Genomic DNA, 17,754 nt, shown 5'->3' on the forward strand with positions numbered 1-17,754 from the left:
AAGCTTTGGAGGAATATCGGGAAAGTAGGACAAATCTCAAACGCGCAATAAAGAGGGCTAAAAGGGGTCATGAAATATCTTTGGCTAACAGGGTTAAAGAAAATCCCAAAGCCTTTTATTTGTATATAAGGAGCAAGAGGGTAACTAGAGAAAGGATTGGCCCACTCAAAGACAAAAGAGGGAATTTATGCGTGGAGTCAGAGGAAATGAGTGAGCTTCTTAATGAGTACTTTGCATCGGTATTCACCAAGGAGAGTGACATGACGGATGTTGAGGCTAGGGATGGATGTTTAAATACTCTAGGTCATGTCGGCATAAGGAAGGGGGAGGTTTTGGGTATTCTAAAAGGCATTAAGATGGACAAGTCCCCAGGACCGGATGGGATCTATCCCAGGTTACTGAGGGAAACGAGGGACAAAATAGCTGGGGCCTTAACAGATATCTTTGCAGCATCCTTGAGCATGGGTGAGGTCCCGGAGGACTGGAGAATTGTGAACGTTGTCCCTTTGTTTAAGAAGGGTAGCAGGGATAATCCAGGGAATTATAGACCTGTGAGCTTGGCGTCAGTGGTAGGCAAATTGTTGGAGAAGATACTGAGGGATAGGATCTATTCACATTTGGAAGAAAATAGACTTATCAGTGATAGGCAGCATGGTTTTGTGCAGGGAAGGTCATGTCTTACAAACCTAATAGAATTCTTTGAGGAAGTGACAAAGTTAGTTGATGAGGGAAGGGCTGTAGATGTCATATACATGGACTTCAGTAAGGCTTTTGATAAAGTTTCCCATGGCAGGTTGATGGAAAAAGTGAAGTTGTATGGGGTTCAGAGTGTACTATCTAGATGGATAAAGAACTGGCTGGGCAACAGGAGACAGAGAGTAGTGGTGGAAGGGAGTGTCTCAAAATGGAGAACGGTAACTAGTGGTGTTCCACAGGGATCCGTGCTCGGACCACTGTTGTTTGTGATATACATAAATGATCTCGACGAAGGTATAGGTGGTCTGATGAGCAAGTTTACAGATGATTGGTGGAGTTGCAGATAGCGAGGAGGACTGTCAGAGAATACAGCAAAATATAGATAGATTGGAGAGTTGGGCAGAGAAATGGCAGATGGAGTTCAATCCAGGCAAATGTGAGGTGATGCATTTTGGAAGATCTAATTCAAGAGCGGACTATATGGTCAATGGAAGAGTCCTGGGGAAAATTGATGTACAAAGAGATCTGGGAGTTCAGGTCCATTGTACCCTGAAGATGGCAACGCAGGTCAATAGAGTGGTCAAGAAGGCATACAGCATGCTTGCCTTCATCGGACGGGGTATTGAGTACAAGAGTCGGCAGGTCATGTTACAGTTGTATAGGATTTTGGTTAGGCCACATTTGGAATACTGCATGCAGTTCTGGTCGTCACATTACCAGAAGGATGTGGATGCTTTAGAGAAGGTGCCGAGGAGGTTCACCAGGATGTTGCCTGGTATGGAGGGTGCTAGCTATGAAGAAAGGTTGAGTAGATTAGGATTATTTTCGTTGGAAAGATGGAGGTTGAGGGGGGACCTGATTGAGGTCTACAAAATTATGAGAGGTATGGACAGGGTGGATAGCAACAAGCTTTTTCCAAGAGTGGGGGTGTCAATTACAAGGGGGTCACGATTTCAAGGTGAGAGGGGGAAAGTTTAAGGGAGATGTGCGTGGAAAGTTTTTTATGCAGAGGGTGGTGGGTGCCTGGAACGCTTTGCCAGCGGAGGTGGTAGAGGCGGGTACAATAGCATCATTTCAGATGCCTCTGGACAGGTATATGAACAGGCGGGGAACAGAGGGAAGTAGATCCTTGGAAAATAGGCAACAGGTTTAGATAAAGGATCTGGATCGGCGCAGGCTGGAAGGGCCGAAAGGCCTGTTCCTGTGCTGTAATTTTCTTTGTTCTTTGTTCTTTGTACTATATGAGAGAAACTGGGGTTGCTCTCCTTCAAGAAGTGGGAGGAGATTTGATAGAAGCATTCAAAATCATGAAGGGTCCAGAGTGGGTTGATAGGGAGAAGTTGTTCCCATGGGCAGAAGGGTCAATGGACAATCAAAGGACGCAGATGTAAGGTGAAGGCAAAAGAACCAAAGAGGAAAACTGTGTTAGACAGCGAGTGGTTAGGAGCTGCAGCGCATTACTCGAGAGTGCAGTGGAGGTAAGTTCAACCCCAGCTTTCAAAAGGGAACTGGGTGAGCTGCTGAAGGGGGAAAAAAAATTGTGAAGTGATGAGGAAAGAGTGGAGAGTGGGATGAGCGAAATCACTCTTGCAGAGATTCTGCATGGACTCGATGGGCAAAATGGCCTGCTTCTGTCATGTAACCATTCTCTGATACTGAGAGGAAAGTGCATTGAGAGTACTGCAGGGACCGTTAATTTGATCGGTTTTCGCTAATCCGTAGTGGAGACAAAACGCATGTAATCCTAAACAAAAGTGAATACGGTTTAGCATAAATTGTGTGCCCTCTTAGACGGGTTGAAAATTGACGAAACTGAAAAGTGGTATGTGAATGGCATTGTGGCAACCCGATGAGTGGTCACTCCTCAAATGTCATAGCAACCACTGCAGTAACATGGTTATGATGAATGTTTCAAAATGATTTGAGGTTCTGGCTAGAAACAAAACTGTCTAAATTTGTAAGTGGTGACCCACATACAGGAGGGCTTAGAAGGTTGCAGAGGTGGGCTGATAATCGACAAGTGGCATTTATGGTAAGCAAAATGGAAATAAAAAAGAATAGAGAAGTGAAATAGTGGGAATATATACATAAATCAAATGGGATGTAATACTACTGCACAAAGGCGTATGTGACCACATCAGCTTACACAAAAAATAGTGGCTTGGCTTTCACATGGTGGCACAGTGCTTAGCACTGCTACTTCCATCGTCAGGGACCCAAGTTCAATTCTGACCTCGGGTGATTGTCTGTGTGGAGTTTGCACCTTGTCCCCGTGTCTGCGTGCGTTTCCTCCGGGTGCTCCGGTTTCCTCCCACGTTCCAAAGATGTGCAGGTTAGGTGGATTGGCCATGCTAAATTGTCCCTTAGTGTCCAAAACTGTGCAGGTTAGGTGGGTTATGGGGATAGGGCGGAGGAATGGGCCTAGGTAGGATTGCTCTTTCAGAGGACTGGTGCAGGCCTGATGGATCGAATGGCTTCTTTCTGCACTTCAGGAATTTAATGGTTCAAATTAACTGGAGAAATCTGGCACATTCACTTCATTCTTTACTCCGAATGGTCCAGAGATCACCTGATCTATTAATATTTATACTAAAACCTTATCCTCAATGCCTATCCATCGAGAAGCAGCTCATTATAGAGATGCGTATCCAAAATGCACCAACAAAAAGTATTATACTGGATCCTCCCACAAGTAAAATTAGATCAGAACCTTTGGATCACTGCCAGACCCTGAACAATTCTCAAATGATTAATGGCCTTTGCTCATCTACTAAACTGTTAACTATTCTGAACCATTTTTGACAGAAAGAATTGGCTATCCGAAGGTTATGAATTTATACTACAAATTACTGCATTTTAAAAATTTAAAGGCATGAAGGAATTATACAAAATGTTCCCTCAGAATAAGGACCAGTGCAGCCCCATACACTTCAAAACAAAAATAAAGGTAGATTTTCACTCCCATATGATGGAAGAAGTAGTTAACATCCACCAGAAATTTCTGATCAACTGTTTGTCCAGATGTGCTGGTAATAAAGCTATCACCCAGTGGGATTCTTCGTTAATAGATACAGATCAGGGCAGGATATCGTTGGGCCCCCAACTACAATTCTAACTCTGCCCTGAGCTGCGACTTTCCCCATGAGCTGAAGGCTTGTTGAGGGCCAGTCAAGTGAAGTATTTCATTTTACTTTTTATGTGGACAGAGAGGAGTGCAGGAAAGGCCCTTTTAGCCACACAAAAGTAGGTAGGTTTAGGCCTTCTCTATCGCTGAAGACATCCCCACATTTATCTCAATGCCAGTGGGCAGCCTGGGGCCATTCATTTTTTCAGCAGGTCAGTGATCAGTTCACCTCACCTTCTTGCCCATTCCAGGTGGGCTACCAGCTGGTGCTATGGGCTTGGTGTGACCTCAATCTGTCACGGGCAGAAAATGAACCTGGCAGCACTATTCACCACTAGGAACATGAAAAAGAGACTTCAGGTCAGTGAAGCTCATCATTTTCAGCAGGCACCAGAAAGAGTTCAGAATAGAAACGTCCTTAAAAAAAGGGGGAAGAATTAATTCAAGAAATAAAATGCAGTAAAAATATATTTTCCATTTAATGAAAGTTACTAACATCAGTCTATTGACTCTTTCATCAGCACTGTACTATAATGCACACACATACAGGGTCCAGAGATAGGATTGTACAAATATTAAATAGGTTATCACAAAAAAACGGAATAATTTACACACATAGATTAAATTTACAATTGTGTTACATATTAGTATCTCAAATATCTTTAAATTAACAGTGCATTTTTTTATATAATTGCATGATTCACTAAAAGGTTCTTTGAATGGTCCAGTAACAAACTTCAGGTCCTACAAGTGATGAGCATTCCTAGGTAAATTCTGAGTTGTGGGGAGGTGATGGAGGTTGTTCAGTGGACGAGGGCGGGGGGTGGGGAATGGAGTTGGTGTGAAGGCCAGGGAGGCTGCAGGAAACTCAATTCCAACACATCACAAATAGCGTCTTTTAAATATAAAATCATGTTTCTGTCCATTTAAAGCCAGGCAGTAAACTCTGCCTGTGTTTGAAGAAGACCTGTTGACGTGAAGGACTGGGATCGTCGCCTGTACCCATGGTTCTCCACCTGTGTCTGCTTTAACAAATCTTTGTAGAGCTCTGATTTGAGGAACCTGGGGTAAGAGTCTTTTTCCATTAGCATGTGCACTTTTCTCTGTGCTAAGTCAAAACAAGATAAAGTGGGTTGTACAATGTTCTTCTTAGTTACCTCTTTGGTATGAAAATCAATGTTCACCTTTAAAATAAATCAATAGAGTGATTAGAATATGTGCAGCATGGAGATTTTTTTTTTAAAAGGTTAATCCAGTTACACTCCGAGTCACTGTATCTAAGTGACATATCAGAACATTTCAATATAACTATTTGTATTGCATCTGACATTTAAAAATACATTCAATTTGAAGAAGCCACACAAATGAAGGTTAGAACATGCATTTAGGTTTACTTGTAATGTAATGAGACATAAAGTTCAGTTCTTGCACCATTTCCGGTCTTGTTTGCAAACAAATATTTCCACTACAGAAATAACTAACTCGGTTAGCTGCTCTTCATTGTGGTCTTTGAAAAGGCAAAAAGGCATTTTTTTTTTCAAAAACCTGATTGTTCTCAGGTTTCCTAAGGTTCTTGTGCTAAAACTAGTTCAGCTCACTTGGCTAGACAACTGGAGTATGATGCACAGCAAGGCCAGTAGTGTGGGTTCATTTCCTGTACTGGCTGATGTTATTCATGAAAACCCCACCTTCTCACCTGAGGTGTGGTGATCCTCAGGTTAAATCACCACCAGTCAGCACTTCCCCTCATCGGGGAAAGCGGCCTATGGTCATCTGGGACTATTGGTGACTTTACCTTACCTTACCAGGTACAAATAAAAAGAGCCATCCTCAGCTTTCCTGATAGCCCTGAAACATGTTATTTTTCAAGTATATATCCAATTCTCTTTTAAATGTTCCTATTGAATCTGCTTCCACCACTCTTTCAGCCATGCATTGCAGAACACAACTCTGCACTAAAAAAAAACTTAGTTATTCTTTCAAGGATATTGGGAATCACTGGCTAGGCCAGGACTTAATGGGTTTTTAAATTAAATTATCTTAAATCAATAAGATATGTTAATAAATGTACTAATGTGTGCACAATTTGCCCCTTACCTCTTTTGGGGCATCAGTTGCTATGAAATCTGAATAGATTTTCTTTGCTTTGGAAGCCAGTTTTGCAGGTGTCCTGGTTTTCTTGTAGTCCTCACAGGCCATCCAAAATTCAATATTCTCCTCGCTGTATTCCGATTGTAGGAAAGCACGAAAGAGACCCACACCAGCTTGGAGGAGAAGAAAACAGAGCATGACCGACTGTAAACATTGATTCAACCTGCTTAACCATACTAAGTTAGTTACTATAGTTTAAAAGACAACTTCATTAAATGAGCTATTCTGACAGGATTTTGAGGCTCAAATTTTAAAAGGTGCACGACTAAAATAATCTGCAATATTTGGATCAGGCCCACAATACATGCTTAACTGCAGGGTACTTTTTTTAAAAATTGTTATTGGGATGTGGGCATCACTGGCTGTGCCAGCATTTACTGCCCATCCAGGAGGGCATTTAAGAGTCAAACACATTGCTGTGGATCTGGAGTCACATGCTGTCCAGACCAGGCAAGGATGGCAGATTTCCTTTCCTAAAGGACGTTAGTGAACCAGATGTTTTTTTTTTCAACAATTGACAATGGTTTCATTGCCATCATTAGACTTTTAATTGCAGATTTGTTTTTTTCTGAGTTCAGATTTCACCACCTGCCATGGTAGGATTCGAACTCGGGCACTCAGAGTATTACCCTGGATTGCTAGTTTGGTGCCAATACTACTGGATAATACTTGTATGCAGAAATACAGTGAATTTAGATGGTGCAGTCAAACCAAGTAAACTGAATTGAAATCATTTTGCAAGATATTAACTCTCATCAGTCAATCCTTGGCAAATATTTCAAGTCATTGGTTTGCTGTAAATCCATATTTTGTTTATTTACCCAGAGTTGAATGAGTGATACTTACATTTGTGTGCCAGGAGCCGGTCTAGAGATTCACCCCATTTTGATGGCTCTTCAATAGGTGCACTAGGAGAGAGGAGAATAACACTTTTTAAAATCTCAATTTATTAAAATATCAAGCTGACAGGAATGGTTAACAGGGTGACCAAGGTGTTTGTTTTGCAGGTGCAAAAGATTATTCTCAGCATTGTACTTCAGCAAGTTTGTTGATGCAAATGGAAAGACTCCTTCAATTTTGCATGCTGCAGAAAAATGACTCACATCTGCAAACTAACTCCCCCACTACTGCCACAAAAGCTCACTGGGTGCACGAGTGCACAAAAGCGGTTGAGACGTCGGTGTTTACTTGCTGCATTAGAGACTGACCACTTATCCTTTTTCATGTTTCTCGCACCCAGCCACACCAGTGATAGCTCTGGCTGATTAGCCAATGAGATAATTAAAGGCTCTTAACTCAGACTCGAGGTGACCAAGTATTTTAAAAGCCCATAGACAACCTCAGCACCTTCCTCCCCCACAATTTTAATTCAGAAGTACTCTTTCATCCCAAAAGATTTGACACTGTATAGACACGTACATGCTTAGAATCCCAAGTTTTGAGACAATAGGAGCAAATGTTATTGTGATCCGCATTATTTAGTGGCTACATTTATATGAACTTCTACTGTGGTCTTCATAGTCAAGAAGAGATGCAACTTTTAAAGTCTGCTGTTAGCATACAAGAAGAGGCTGTTCAGAGTTCAAAAACAATCAGACCACAAATGCACACCATTCACTTGCCAAGTAAGATTTTCCAACTTATTTTTTGAGATGTCATCATTTTAAGCACATTCAAAGTTGCCCTTGCTTTCGTACAAATATTAATTATTTAATTAACAGCAGCAGCTTGGAAAAACAGCACTTTGGAAAAACTCACTTTGCTTTTTCAGGTTTACTGGGGAACGGTATGAAGATTTCACGTGATTCCGCCTTCTGTAGGAGGAGGCTTAAACGATTCCGTTTCTCCTTTAGCCTGCAAAATACAAAGATGAAAAAATTGTGTTAGAAAAGTCTCGACAGGCAATAGTCTGGAAGCAGTGCACTGCATTATAACAGTAACCACTTCCTTCCCCTTTCCTTCAACCAACACAATAACACCCAATCTCATATAATTAATGCAACATAAGTTTGTCATTTAAAACTCAAATATAGAAGTGTAAGAAGTTTATGAGCCAATGGTGGGAGGTGACAATTTTTATCCTTACCTGTCCATCAGCGAAAAACAATGGGTTTTAAACACTGCCCCATTATCCTCTCCTTTGAAGTCAATAGAGAACAACATGGTACAGGGCGAGGGAAGAAAATAGAAGCAGCCTTCCAGCTGATCCCAAAGGTTTCTTGCTCACTTGAGCTGGGTTTAAATCCATCGCCCCCAAAGGTGATTCTGACACAAAATTGTTGCCTAGAACCTACGATACAGCATTAGGCCCCTGACCTAACTGGTAAATGCTGCTGTCTCAGCTCCACACAAGCCAGCCCTCTCATCTAATCCTATCAGCATAACCTTCCATTGCCTTCTTCCTCATGTACCTAAATAACTTCCCTTACCACATCATCTAAGCCAGCTGCCTGAACCACTCTTTGGTGGCACACAGCAAGTTCCACATTGGCTATGCCCGCATTTTTATTGGATTTATTAGTGACTCTCTTATAAGCATGGCCCTTAGTATTGGAATCACAGAATGTGAGCACTCTTCATTCCTTCAACTTATCCAAACCCACATGTCTGTTGGCAACAGCATAATTAACACAACTATTGATTGGCAAAATAAATTTGAGTTTTCACCTTGGAACTGTAGTTTGACAAATAAAACTTTTTTTTAGCGGCATAAAACAAATTTCAGCATTGATTCTGGTCTTCATTTGCACAACAATGGAACAGAGGCAGAAATTTGTCAACTTATTGCTGAAGACATTTTTCCCAGTTCAAACGGTCGGTTAATATACTACAAGGGGCAGCACAGTAGCATTGTGGATAGCACAATCGCTTCACAGCTCCAGGGTCCCAGGTTCGATTCCGGCTTGGGTCACTGTCTGTGCGGAGTCTGCACATCCTCCCCGTGTGTGCGTGGGTTTCCTCCGGGTGCTCCGGTTTCCTCCCACAGTCACAAAGATGTGCAGGTTAGGTAGATTGGCCATGATAAATTGCCCTTAGTGTCCAAAATTGCCCTTAGTGTTGGGTGGGGTTACTGAGTTATGGGGATAGGGTGGAGTTGTTGACCTTGGGTCGGGTGCTCTTTCCAAGAGCCGGTGCAGACTCGATGGGCCGAATGGCCTCTTTCTGCACTGTAAATTCTATAATAATTCTATAACCTCTATACTTCCCATGTTGCCTTGTGCTATTTGCCTCAGGTGAAACTACACCAATTTGATGATGAACTTACATTAAAGCTACATTTTAAATGCACACCCTTGTACACAAACATGTTCATGACCAAAAAAATGCAGCAATCTTTCAGACCATACAGTAATAAAAGGCAGATCCTCCACCACAATACCTGTTTTTATTCTCGCCTTTCCCTCCCTGATTCTCCTGCTTGATGATCCTATAAGGCTCTTCTTTGGGAGCTGACAGGTTGAGCTGTGGGAACAGGAACAGTACAGTCTGCATGGCTCCCTGAATACAGGGCTGAAGCTGCTACTGCCAAATCACCTCTGTCGTCGGTCGAGTGCACAGGTTGTGAGTGTTTAGTCACGGCAGCTTCAAACAGGTTAAGAAGCTGAGAGCCCGGTGACTTTGTAGAAGCTCATTGGCTGTTGCGTGTTTGGACCCACCCAGTTCAATGACTTCAGACACAGGAGAAAAGTTGCATTTAATAAGTTCTAGCCTGCAACCTCTAACAAACCGCAGAGAGCATTTAGATGCTTCGCGTCTGACGTCAGCGGTTAAAAATACGCATGAGATGAGTTCTGACTGCTTACCGATAACGATCAGCAGAAATAAACGAGTCCCATATTATTCAGTTGCGTCCAGCGAACCCAGACTGTTGGTCTTATCACTGAACTGGTGGAGCATCCTGGCTGGGCAGCATGCTTTTTTTTGCAAAAATTTTTTGTCTGTGGTGATGTCTGTCCTCATCCACTTTAACGAAACCTGGTTGAGACTTTTCACCACCTCTGCCTCTGCTGGAGAGCCAGATGAGACAGGAAGCAGACATGGGTGGAAGTTTCAGATACGGTTCCCTTAAATGTCACACGATTCAGTCAAGCCAACTCAGCCAGTGAGACTGCAAGTGTGTTCCTGTGGCATTTTGAAATGAACATTAACCTTAGATAATTTAATTTACTATGGACCAAGTGCTGGAAAACGGGATTGGAATAGATAGGTGCTTGATAGTGGGTGTGGACCCGATGGGCCGAAGGGCTTCTTTATGTGCTGTAAAGCTCTATGACTAGGGCAGCACAGTAGCATAGTGGCTAGCACTATGGCTTCACAGCACCAGGGTCCCGGGTTTGATTCCCGCTTGGGTCACTGTCTGTGCGGAGTCTGCACGTTCTTCCCGTGTCTGCGTGGGTTTCCTCCCACAGTCAAAAGATGTGCAGGTTAGGTGGATTGGCCATGCTAAATTGCTCTTAGGTTAGATGGGATTGCTGGGTTACGGAGATAGGTTGGAGGTGTGTGCTTAAGTAGGGTGCGCTTTCCAAGAGCTGGTGCAGACTCGATGGGCCGAAAGGCCTCGTTCTGCACTGTAAATTCTATGACTATGATTCCATGACCTGCCTTCATTGGAGAAGGGGATGCTGTTCAACTGCCAGTGTAACACTGGAGGAAGTGGCGGTGGCAATGCTGATAGGGTAAAAATAGGTAAAGAGGTCGTACTTTAAAAAATGGCAGTCCTCAAATAGAATAGTCGCCCTGTCCGAATGGGATGCGTCCAAGGCAGGGGGGGTAATTGCAGACGTCCTGGTCGGAATCATCAAATCTTCTTGGATACAATGATGATGCCAGAGGACAGTAGAGTTGCAAATGTTTAAAGCGAGATGCATAATTCCTGCAACTGCAGACCAGTCAGTCTACTGTATCTTTGGATGGAGGAATAATTTCACAGACAGTAACCTGGGACTCAGCTAATTGATATTTGGAAAAGTACAACTGAAATTCAGCACGGATTCATTAAAGGCAAATTGTTTTGGACATGAGTGGCACGGTAGCCCAATGGTTAGCACTGGTGCCACACAGCGCCAGGACTGGGTTTGATTCCGACCTTGAGTGACTGTGGAGTTTGCACATTCTCCCCATGTTTTTTGAAGATAGCTAGTTTTTTGAAGAATAAAGGAATAAAGGGTTATGATGTTTGGGCGGGAAAGTGGAGCTGAATCCACAAAAGATCAGCCATGATCTCATTGAATGGCGGAGCAGGCTCGAAGGGCCAGATGGCCTACTCCTGCTCCTTGTTATTATGTTCTTATGTCTGCGTGGTTTCCTCTGGGTGCTCCAGTTTCCTCCTACAGGCCAACGATGTGCAGATTAGGTGGATTAGCCATGCTAAATTGTCCCTTAGTGTCCAAATATGTGCAGGTTAGATGGGGAGTGGGTCTTGGTAGAGTGCTCTCTTGGAGGGTCGGTGCAGACTTGATGAGCTGAATAAGCTCCTTCTGCATTGTTGGGATTCTGTGATTCTATGATTCTCTGATTCTGAACTTTACAGAGTGCTTCGAAGAAAGAATGGTTGATGAGGGTATTTGACAAAGTGCTTCGTAATAGACGTGTTAGCATAATCAGTCATTTCAGTAGTAATTTTCAAATTCATTTGATAATGCTTAAAAGGGAATAAAATTGCTGGGTTATGGGGAAAGAGCAAGTGAGTGGGGCTAATTGGAGAGCTCTACCAAAGATCCAGCATGAGTGTGATGGATTGAATGGCCTTCAGTGCTGTGTCACAATGATTCAGCTCTTTGTGTTCAAATTAATTACATAATATTTTGAAATAATGATTCATTGTAATAAAGGAGACTGCATGATTTGTACATCTCGTGCAAGACTGCTTTCACATCGGAAAAATCTTCAGCCTGCTGCTCAAGCACAAATTCAAACCCACTTTTTGTTTCAAGCAGCTTGGCTTGACCAAGCTCATATGAGGCTATTTCCAGCACTAACAGATTTGCACCTGCGCTAGTACAAGTAGGTGCTTGCCACAACATTAACAATGTGGACTCTGGTTTGTTGGAAACAACAAGGAAAAGGCACCTTGTTAGAGGAACTCTTGAATTCATATAGGTGTGAGTTTGGCAATGGAACAAATAGTTCCTGTATAGCCTTGAGATGAGGGCCTGGATCGATGATATGTCCACTTTACAGTTAGAACTAGCTCTGCTCAACTTGAAACCACAGCTTTCAATATGTTGTAGTCTGTATTTCACTGCCTCCGCCAGTAACCTCAATCTGGTGGGCAAGATCTTGATATAAAGTTAAATAGTGCAAGTACTGGAAATCTGAAATTAAAACGACAGAGATTTCTGGAAATTTGTGGAAGGAGGAACAATTACTTTTCAAGGTCGTTGGTCTATCATCAGAACTAGAAGAGATTAAAACTTCATAGTTTCTAAGTGACCATAGAACCAGGGTTAAAAGAAATGTGCGGTTGATGAAGAGCAAAGAAGGAGGTCTGCGATGGTGTGGAGGGCAGAAGTGAGGGCGCAAATCACACAAGGAACAGTGGTGCAAGGGAAAGGGGGTGCTGAGGGACACTGGCCCAGAATTTTCAGTGCCCTTTTAGACTTATCAAACTGTCGGATGAGTTCGCTGATAGTGTTGAGACAAGGGAATGTGGGACCTTGATGAACAATGGGATATATAGTGGGCAAGATTCTCTGTTGGCCTACACGGGAATCGTGATTGGGCGGAGAATCGGTTCCGATGCCAAAATCACAGGGGGTGCCGATTTCACGCCAAATCGCTATTCTCCGTCACCTCGACAGCAGCGTCAATGCATTCAGGAATGTGCGTACAGTAAATACCATTTGCATGTCATCAGCAGGCCCAACCCGGTCATCTCCGGGGCCTCCGCGATTCTCCTCCTCCAATGGGTTGAGTTCCCAATGGTGAGGTTGACTTGTGTTTTTAAAAATCGTGAGACTGGCTTTGCGGCTGATGAGGGAGAGAGAGAGAAGGGAGGACACAGAGAGGATCGACTCTGTGGGCTGCCGGGCCAGACAGTGGCCGGCTGGCTGGGGTGACGGGGGGCCCTGCCAGAACCGGGGAGAGGGGGGGTGATGGGGGTATAGGCCAAATGGCCAGGCTGACCCCCCACGGGACTGGGGCAGTGTCCAGTCATGTGCCATTACCGCGGCCTGCAAGGCAGCCATCTTGCTGCACACCTCACTGACCCACCCACCTTAGCCCTTGGTTCTGCAGCCACTGTATGTCTTCCACTGTGAAGACTGACCCAAATAACCTGTTCAGTTCCTCAACCATTTCCTCATCTCCCATTATTAAATCTCCCTTCTCATCCTCTAAAGGACCAATATTTACCTTAGCCACTCTTCTTTGTTTTATATATTTGTAGAAGCTTTAGAGATCTGTTTTTATATTCTGAGCAAGTTTACTCTCATAATCTATTTTACTAGGGCAGCACAGTGGTGCAGTAGGTTAGCACTGCGATCCCAGCTCTGGGTCACTGTCCGTGTGGAGTTTGCACATTCTCCCCATGTTTGTGTTGATTTCGCCCCCACAACCCAAAGATGTGCAAGCTAGGTGGATTGACCTCGCTAAATTGCCCCTTAATTGGAAAAATGAATTGGGTACTCTAAATTTTTAATAAATAAATAAAAAATAATCTATCTTACTCTTCTTTATAGCTTGTTAAGTAGCTTTCTGTTGCCCCCTAAAGATTTCCTAATCCTCTCGTCTCCCACTAATCTTTGCCACTTTGCATATTTTTTCCTTCAATTTGATACTTTCCCTTTAGTTAGATATCCGCGGTCGATTTTCCCTCTTTCTACCATCCTTCCTTTTTGTTGGTATAAACTGTGGAAAATTGCTTGGAAGGTTCTCCACTGTTCTTCAACTGTTTCACCATAAAGTCTTTGCTCCCAGTCTACCTTCGCCAGCTCTTCTCTCATCCCATTGTAATCTCCCTTGTTTAAGCACAAAACACTAGTGTTTGATTTTACCTTCTCACCCTCCATCTGTATTTTAAATTCCACCATATTGTGATCGCTCCTTCTGAGAGGATCCCTAACTATGAGATCATTAATCAATCCTGTCTCATTACACAGGACCAGATCTAGGATCGCTTGTTCCCTTGTAGGTTCCATTAGATACTTTTCTAGGAAACTATTGCGGATACATTCCATAAACTGCTCCTCAAGGCTGCCTGGACTGACCTGTATAACCAATCGACATGTGGATTAAAATCCCCCATGATAATTGCTGTACCATTTCTACATGCATCAGTTATTTCTTTATTTATTGCCTGCCCCATAATAATGTTACTATTTGGTGGCCTATAGACTACTCCTACCAGTGACTGTTTCACCTATTATTCCTGATTTTCACCCAAATGGATTCAACCTTATCCTCCATAGCACCGATGTCATCCCTCATTACTGCCCGGACGTCATCCTTGAATAATAGAGCTACACCACCTCCCTTACCATCCACTCTGTCCTTCCGAATAATTTGATACCCTTGGATATTTAACTCCCAGTCATTACCATCCTTTAACCATGTTTCAGTCATGGCCATGAAATCATAGTCATTCACAATAATTTGCGCCTTTTACCTTATTCCGAATACTTCGAGCATTCAGGTAAAGTACCCTGATGTTGGCTTTTATACCTTTGTTTTGAATCTTAACACCTCTATCAGTAACCTCTCCTAAGTTATATTTCCTTTTAACTTTTCTCCTAATTTTTCTTATCGTTGAACCATGATCTTCATATAAAAACCTGCTGCTTCGCTTTCCATTTACGTTTTTACTTTCCGTTTTATTCCGTTTAGTATTACTGGGCCTATTCACTGAGCTCTCCTCAGTCACTGTACCCTGTACTGTGGCCCTTTTTGATTTTTGACTATGGCTTCTCTGCCTTACACTTCCCCCCTTACTGCATTTTGTTTCTGTCCCCGTTTTACTTCCCTCTGACTTCCTGCATTAGTTCCCATCCCCCTGCCACATTAATTTAAACCCTCCCCAGTAGCACTGGTAAACCCACCCCCCTCCCCACAGGACATTGGTTCCAGTCCTTCCCAAGTGCAGACCGTCCGGTTTGTACAGGCCCCACCTCCCCCAGAACTGGTTCCAATGCCCCAGGAATTTGAATCCCTCCCTCTTGCACCATCTTTCGAGCCACTCATTTATCCTATTGATCCTGACATTCCTACTCTGACTTGCTCAAGGCACTGGTAGTAATCCTGACATTACTATCTTTGAGGTTCTACTTTTTAGTTGAACTACTAACTCCCTGAAATCAGCTGTAGGACCTCATCCCGTTATTTACCTATATCGTTGGTGCCTATATGCACCATGAAAGCTGTCTGTTCACCCCCCACCCCCCCTCAGAATGTCCTGCAGCTGCTCCGAGACATCCGTGACCCTTGCACCAGGTAAGCAACATACCATCCTGGAGTCTTGATTGCATCCATAGAACCGCCTGTCTATTCCCCTAACGATTGAGTCCCCTATCACTATAGCCCTGCCATTCTTCTTCCTGCCCTCCTGTGCAGCAGAGCCAGCCGCGGTGCCATGAGCCTGGCTGCTGCTGCCTTCCGCTGGTGAACCATCTCCCTCAACAGTATCCAAAGTGGTACATCAGCTTTGCAGGGAGATGACCACAGAGGACACCTGCACTGCCTTCCTACTCTTGCTCTGTCTTTTGGTCACCCATTTTCTATCTCCCTCAGTAATTTTCACCTATGGTGTGACCAACTCAGTGAACGTGCTATCCATGACGTCCTCAGCACCGCGGATGCTCCAAAATGAATCCACCCTTAGCTCCAGAACCATCAAATGGTCTAACAGGAGCTGCAGCCGGACACACTTATGCACGTGAAGGAGCCTGGGTCAGCTCCCACATCGCACACGAGGAGCATGACACGGGTCTGGGATCTCCTGCCATGTCTTAAACCTTAGGTTAACTTATACAACTACAATGCCAAAAAACAAAAGAAAAACAAAAAAAATAGACAAATGAAAAGAAAAACTACTTACCAGTCACCACTACTTACCAGCACGTCTTCTCTTGGCCAATCTAATCACAGCCCTCCCGTGACGCCACTGTTCAATTTTTCCCCAGTCTAAACCACAGACTCACCGTTTACCCGCTTACCTTCCCAAGGTGCTGTCTGTCTAACCACTCGTCTCAGCTACGCTCCTGAAAAGGAAGGCCGCGACCCCAAGCTAGGTTTTTAAATTCCCCGCTTACCTTCCCAAGATGCTGTCTGTTCGACCACTCGTCCCCGCTCCGCTCCTGAAAAGCCCCGCTGAGGACACACTTACCTTCATTTCCTGCACTGAAGTGCTCTGGTGCGGAGAAAATGCCACCTTGGCACTGCCAGGCTGGCACCCTGGCAATGGCCCTGCCAGCTTGTCAATGCCAACTGGGCAGTCTGACTGTGCCAGGTGACAGTGCCAGGGTGCCACCTTGTCCAGAGGCCGACCACCTGGGGGCCTCCAATTGCCTCGTAAACCCCACCAAGTGCTTTTGCGTTTGTGGAGACCGGTGGTAAATGGTGCCCAGTTGGACCCTCCTCAGCGAGGGGATGCGATCCTGTGCGCTGGTTAGATCCGGCGAGTGCTTATCCAAGTGTGCCTAACTGCACGCTTAAATGTGCAAATTTAGGTCCATTAGATGTTGCGAGACAGGGCGAGTCGGGTAAATTTTGTGTCCCATGTCATAGAATCATAGAATCTGCGCCACGGAGACAGGCCCTTCAGCCCAACTGGTCTATGCCAACCAAAAAGCCCATCTAAGCTGACCCCATTTGTCTGCATTTGGCTCATATCCCTCTAAAACTTTCCTATCCATGTGTCTGTCCAAATGTCCTTTAAATGTTGTCAATGTCCCTGCCTCAGCCACTTCCTCCGGCAAATATGCACCACCCTCTGTGTGAAATATTGCTCCTCAGGTTCCCATTAACTCTTTCCCCTCTTACCTTAAAGCTATGCCTTCTAGTTCTCGATTCTCCAACCCTGGGAAAAAGACTGAGTGCATTCATCCGATCCATGCCTCTCCTGATCTTATACACCTCTATAGGATCACCCCTCAGTCTCCTGTGCTCCAAAGGAAAATGTCCTAGCCTGTCCAATCTCTCTCTATAACTCAGTCCCTTGAGTCCTGGCAACATCCTTGTAAATCTCTTCTGCACTATCTCCAATTTAATAACATCTTTCCTACAGCAAGGTGACAAAAACTGAACGCAATATTCCAGTTGCAGCCTCACCATAGTCCTGCACAACTACAACATAACTGCACAACATCTATATACAATTGCCTGACTGATGAAGGCCAGCATGCCAAAAACCTTCTTCACTGCCCTATCTAACTGTGACTCCACCTTTAAAGAACCGTGCACCTGTGCTCCAAGGTCCCTCTGTTCCAAGATACTCATCAAGGTCCTACCATTCACCATGAAAGTCCTACCCTGATTTGACTTTCCAATATGCAACACCTCACATTTATCTGTATTGAACACTATTTGCCATTTCTTGACCCACTCCCCCAGCTGATCAAGATCCTGCTGCAATTTTTGATAACCTTCCTCACTGTCTACAATACCATCTATTTTAGTGTCATCTCCAAAATTACTGATCATGCCTTGTACATTCTCATCCAAATCGTTGATATAGATAACAAACAACAATGGGCCCAGCATTGACCCATGAGGCACACCAGTAGTCACACGTCTCCAGTCCAACAAGCATCCTTCCACCATTACCCTCTGCTTCCGACCATCAAACCAAT

General features: G+C 44.0%; 1 protein-coding gene across 1 annotated transcript; it reads right to left on the reverse strand.

The window, feature by feature from the left end:
• Nucleotides 1-4,275: 4,275 nt before the first annotated feature.
• Nucleotides 4,276-9,599, reverse strand: LOC119964844 (regulator of G-protein signaling 21-like). The gene is made up of 5 exons (XM_038794898.1): nt 9,351-9,599; nt 7,730-7,825; nt 6,818-6,879; nt 5,918-6,084; nt 4,276-5,004 (listed from the first exon to the last, which is right to left on the reverse strand). Exons 1-5 carry the CDS (start codon nt 9,461-9,463, stop codon nt 4,747-4,749), a joined length of 696 nt encoding a protein of 231 aa, XP_038650826.1. The 5' UTR covers nt 9,464-9,599; the 3' UTR covers nt 4,276-4,746.
• Between the last annotated feature and the right edge of the window lie 8,155 nt (nt 9,600-17,754).

Source organism: Scyliorhinus canicula, chromosome 4 (genome assembly GCF_902713615.1).
Source record: "Scyliorhinus canicula chromosome 4, sScyCan1.1, whole genome shotgun sequence".
Taxonomy (NCBI): Eukaryota; Metazoa; Chordata; class Chondrichthyes; order Carcharhiniformes; family Scyliorhinidae; genus Scyliorhinus; species Scyliorhinus canicula.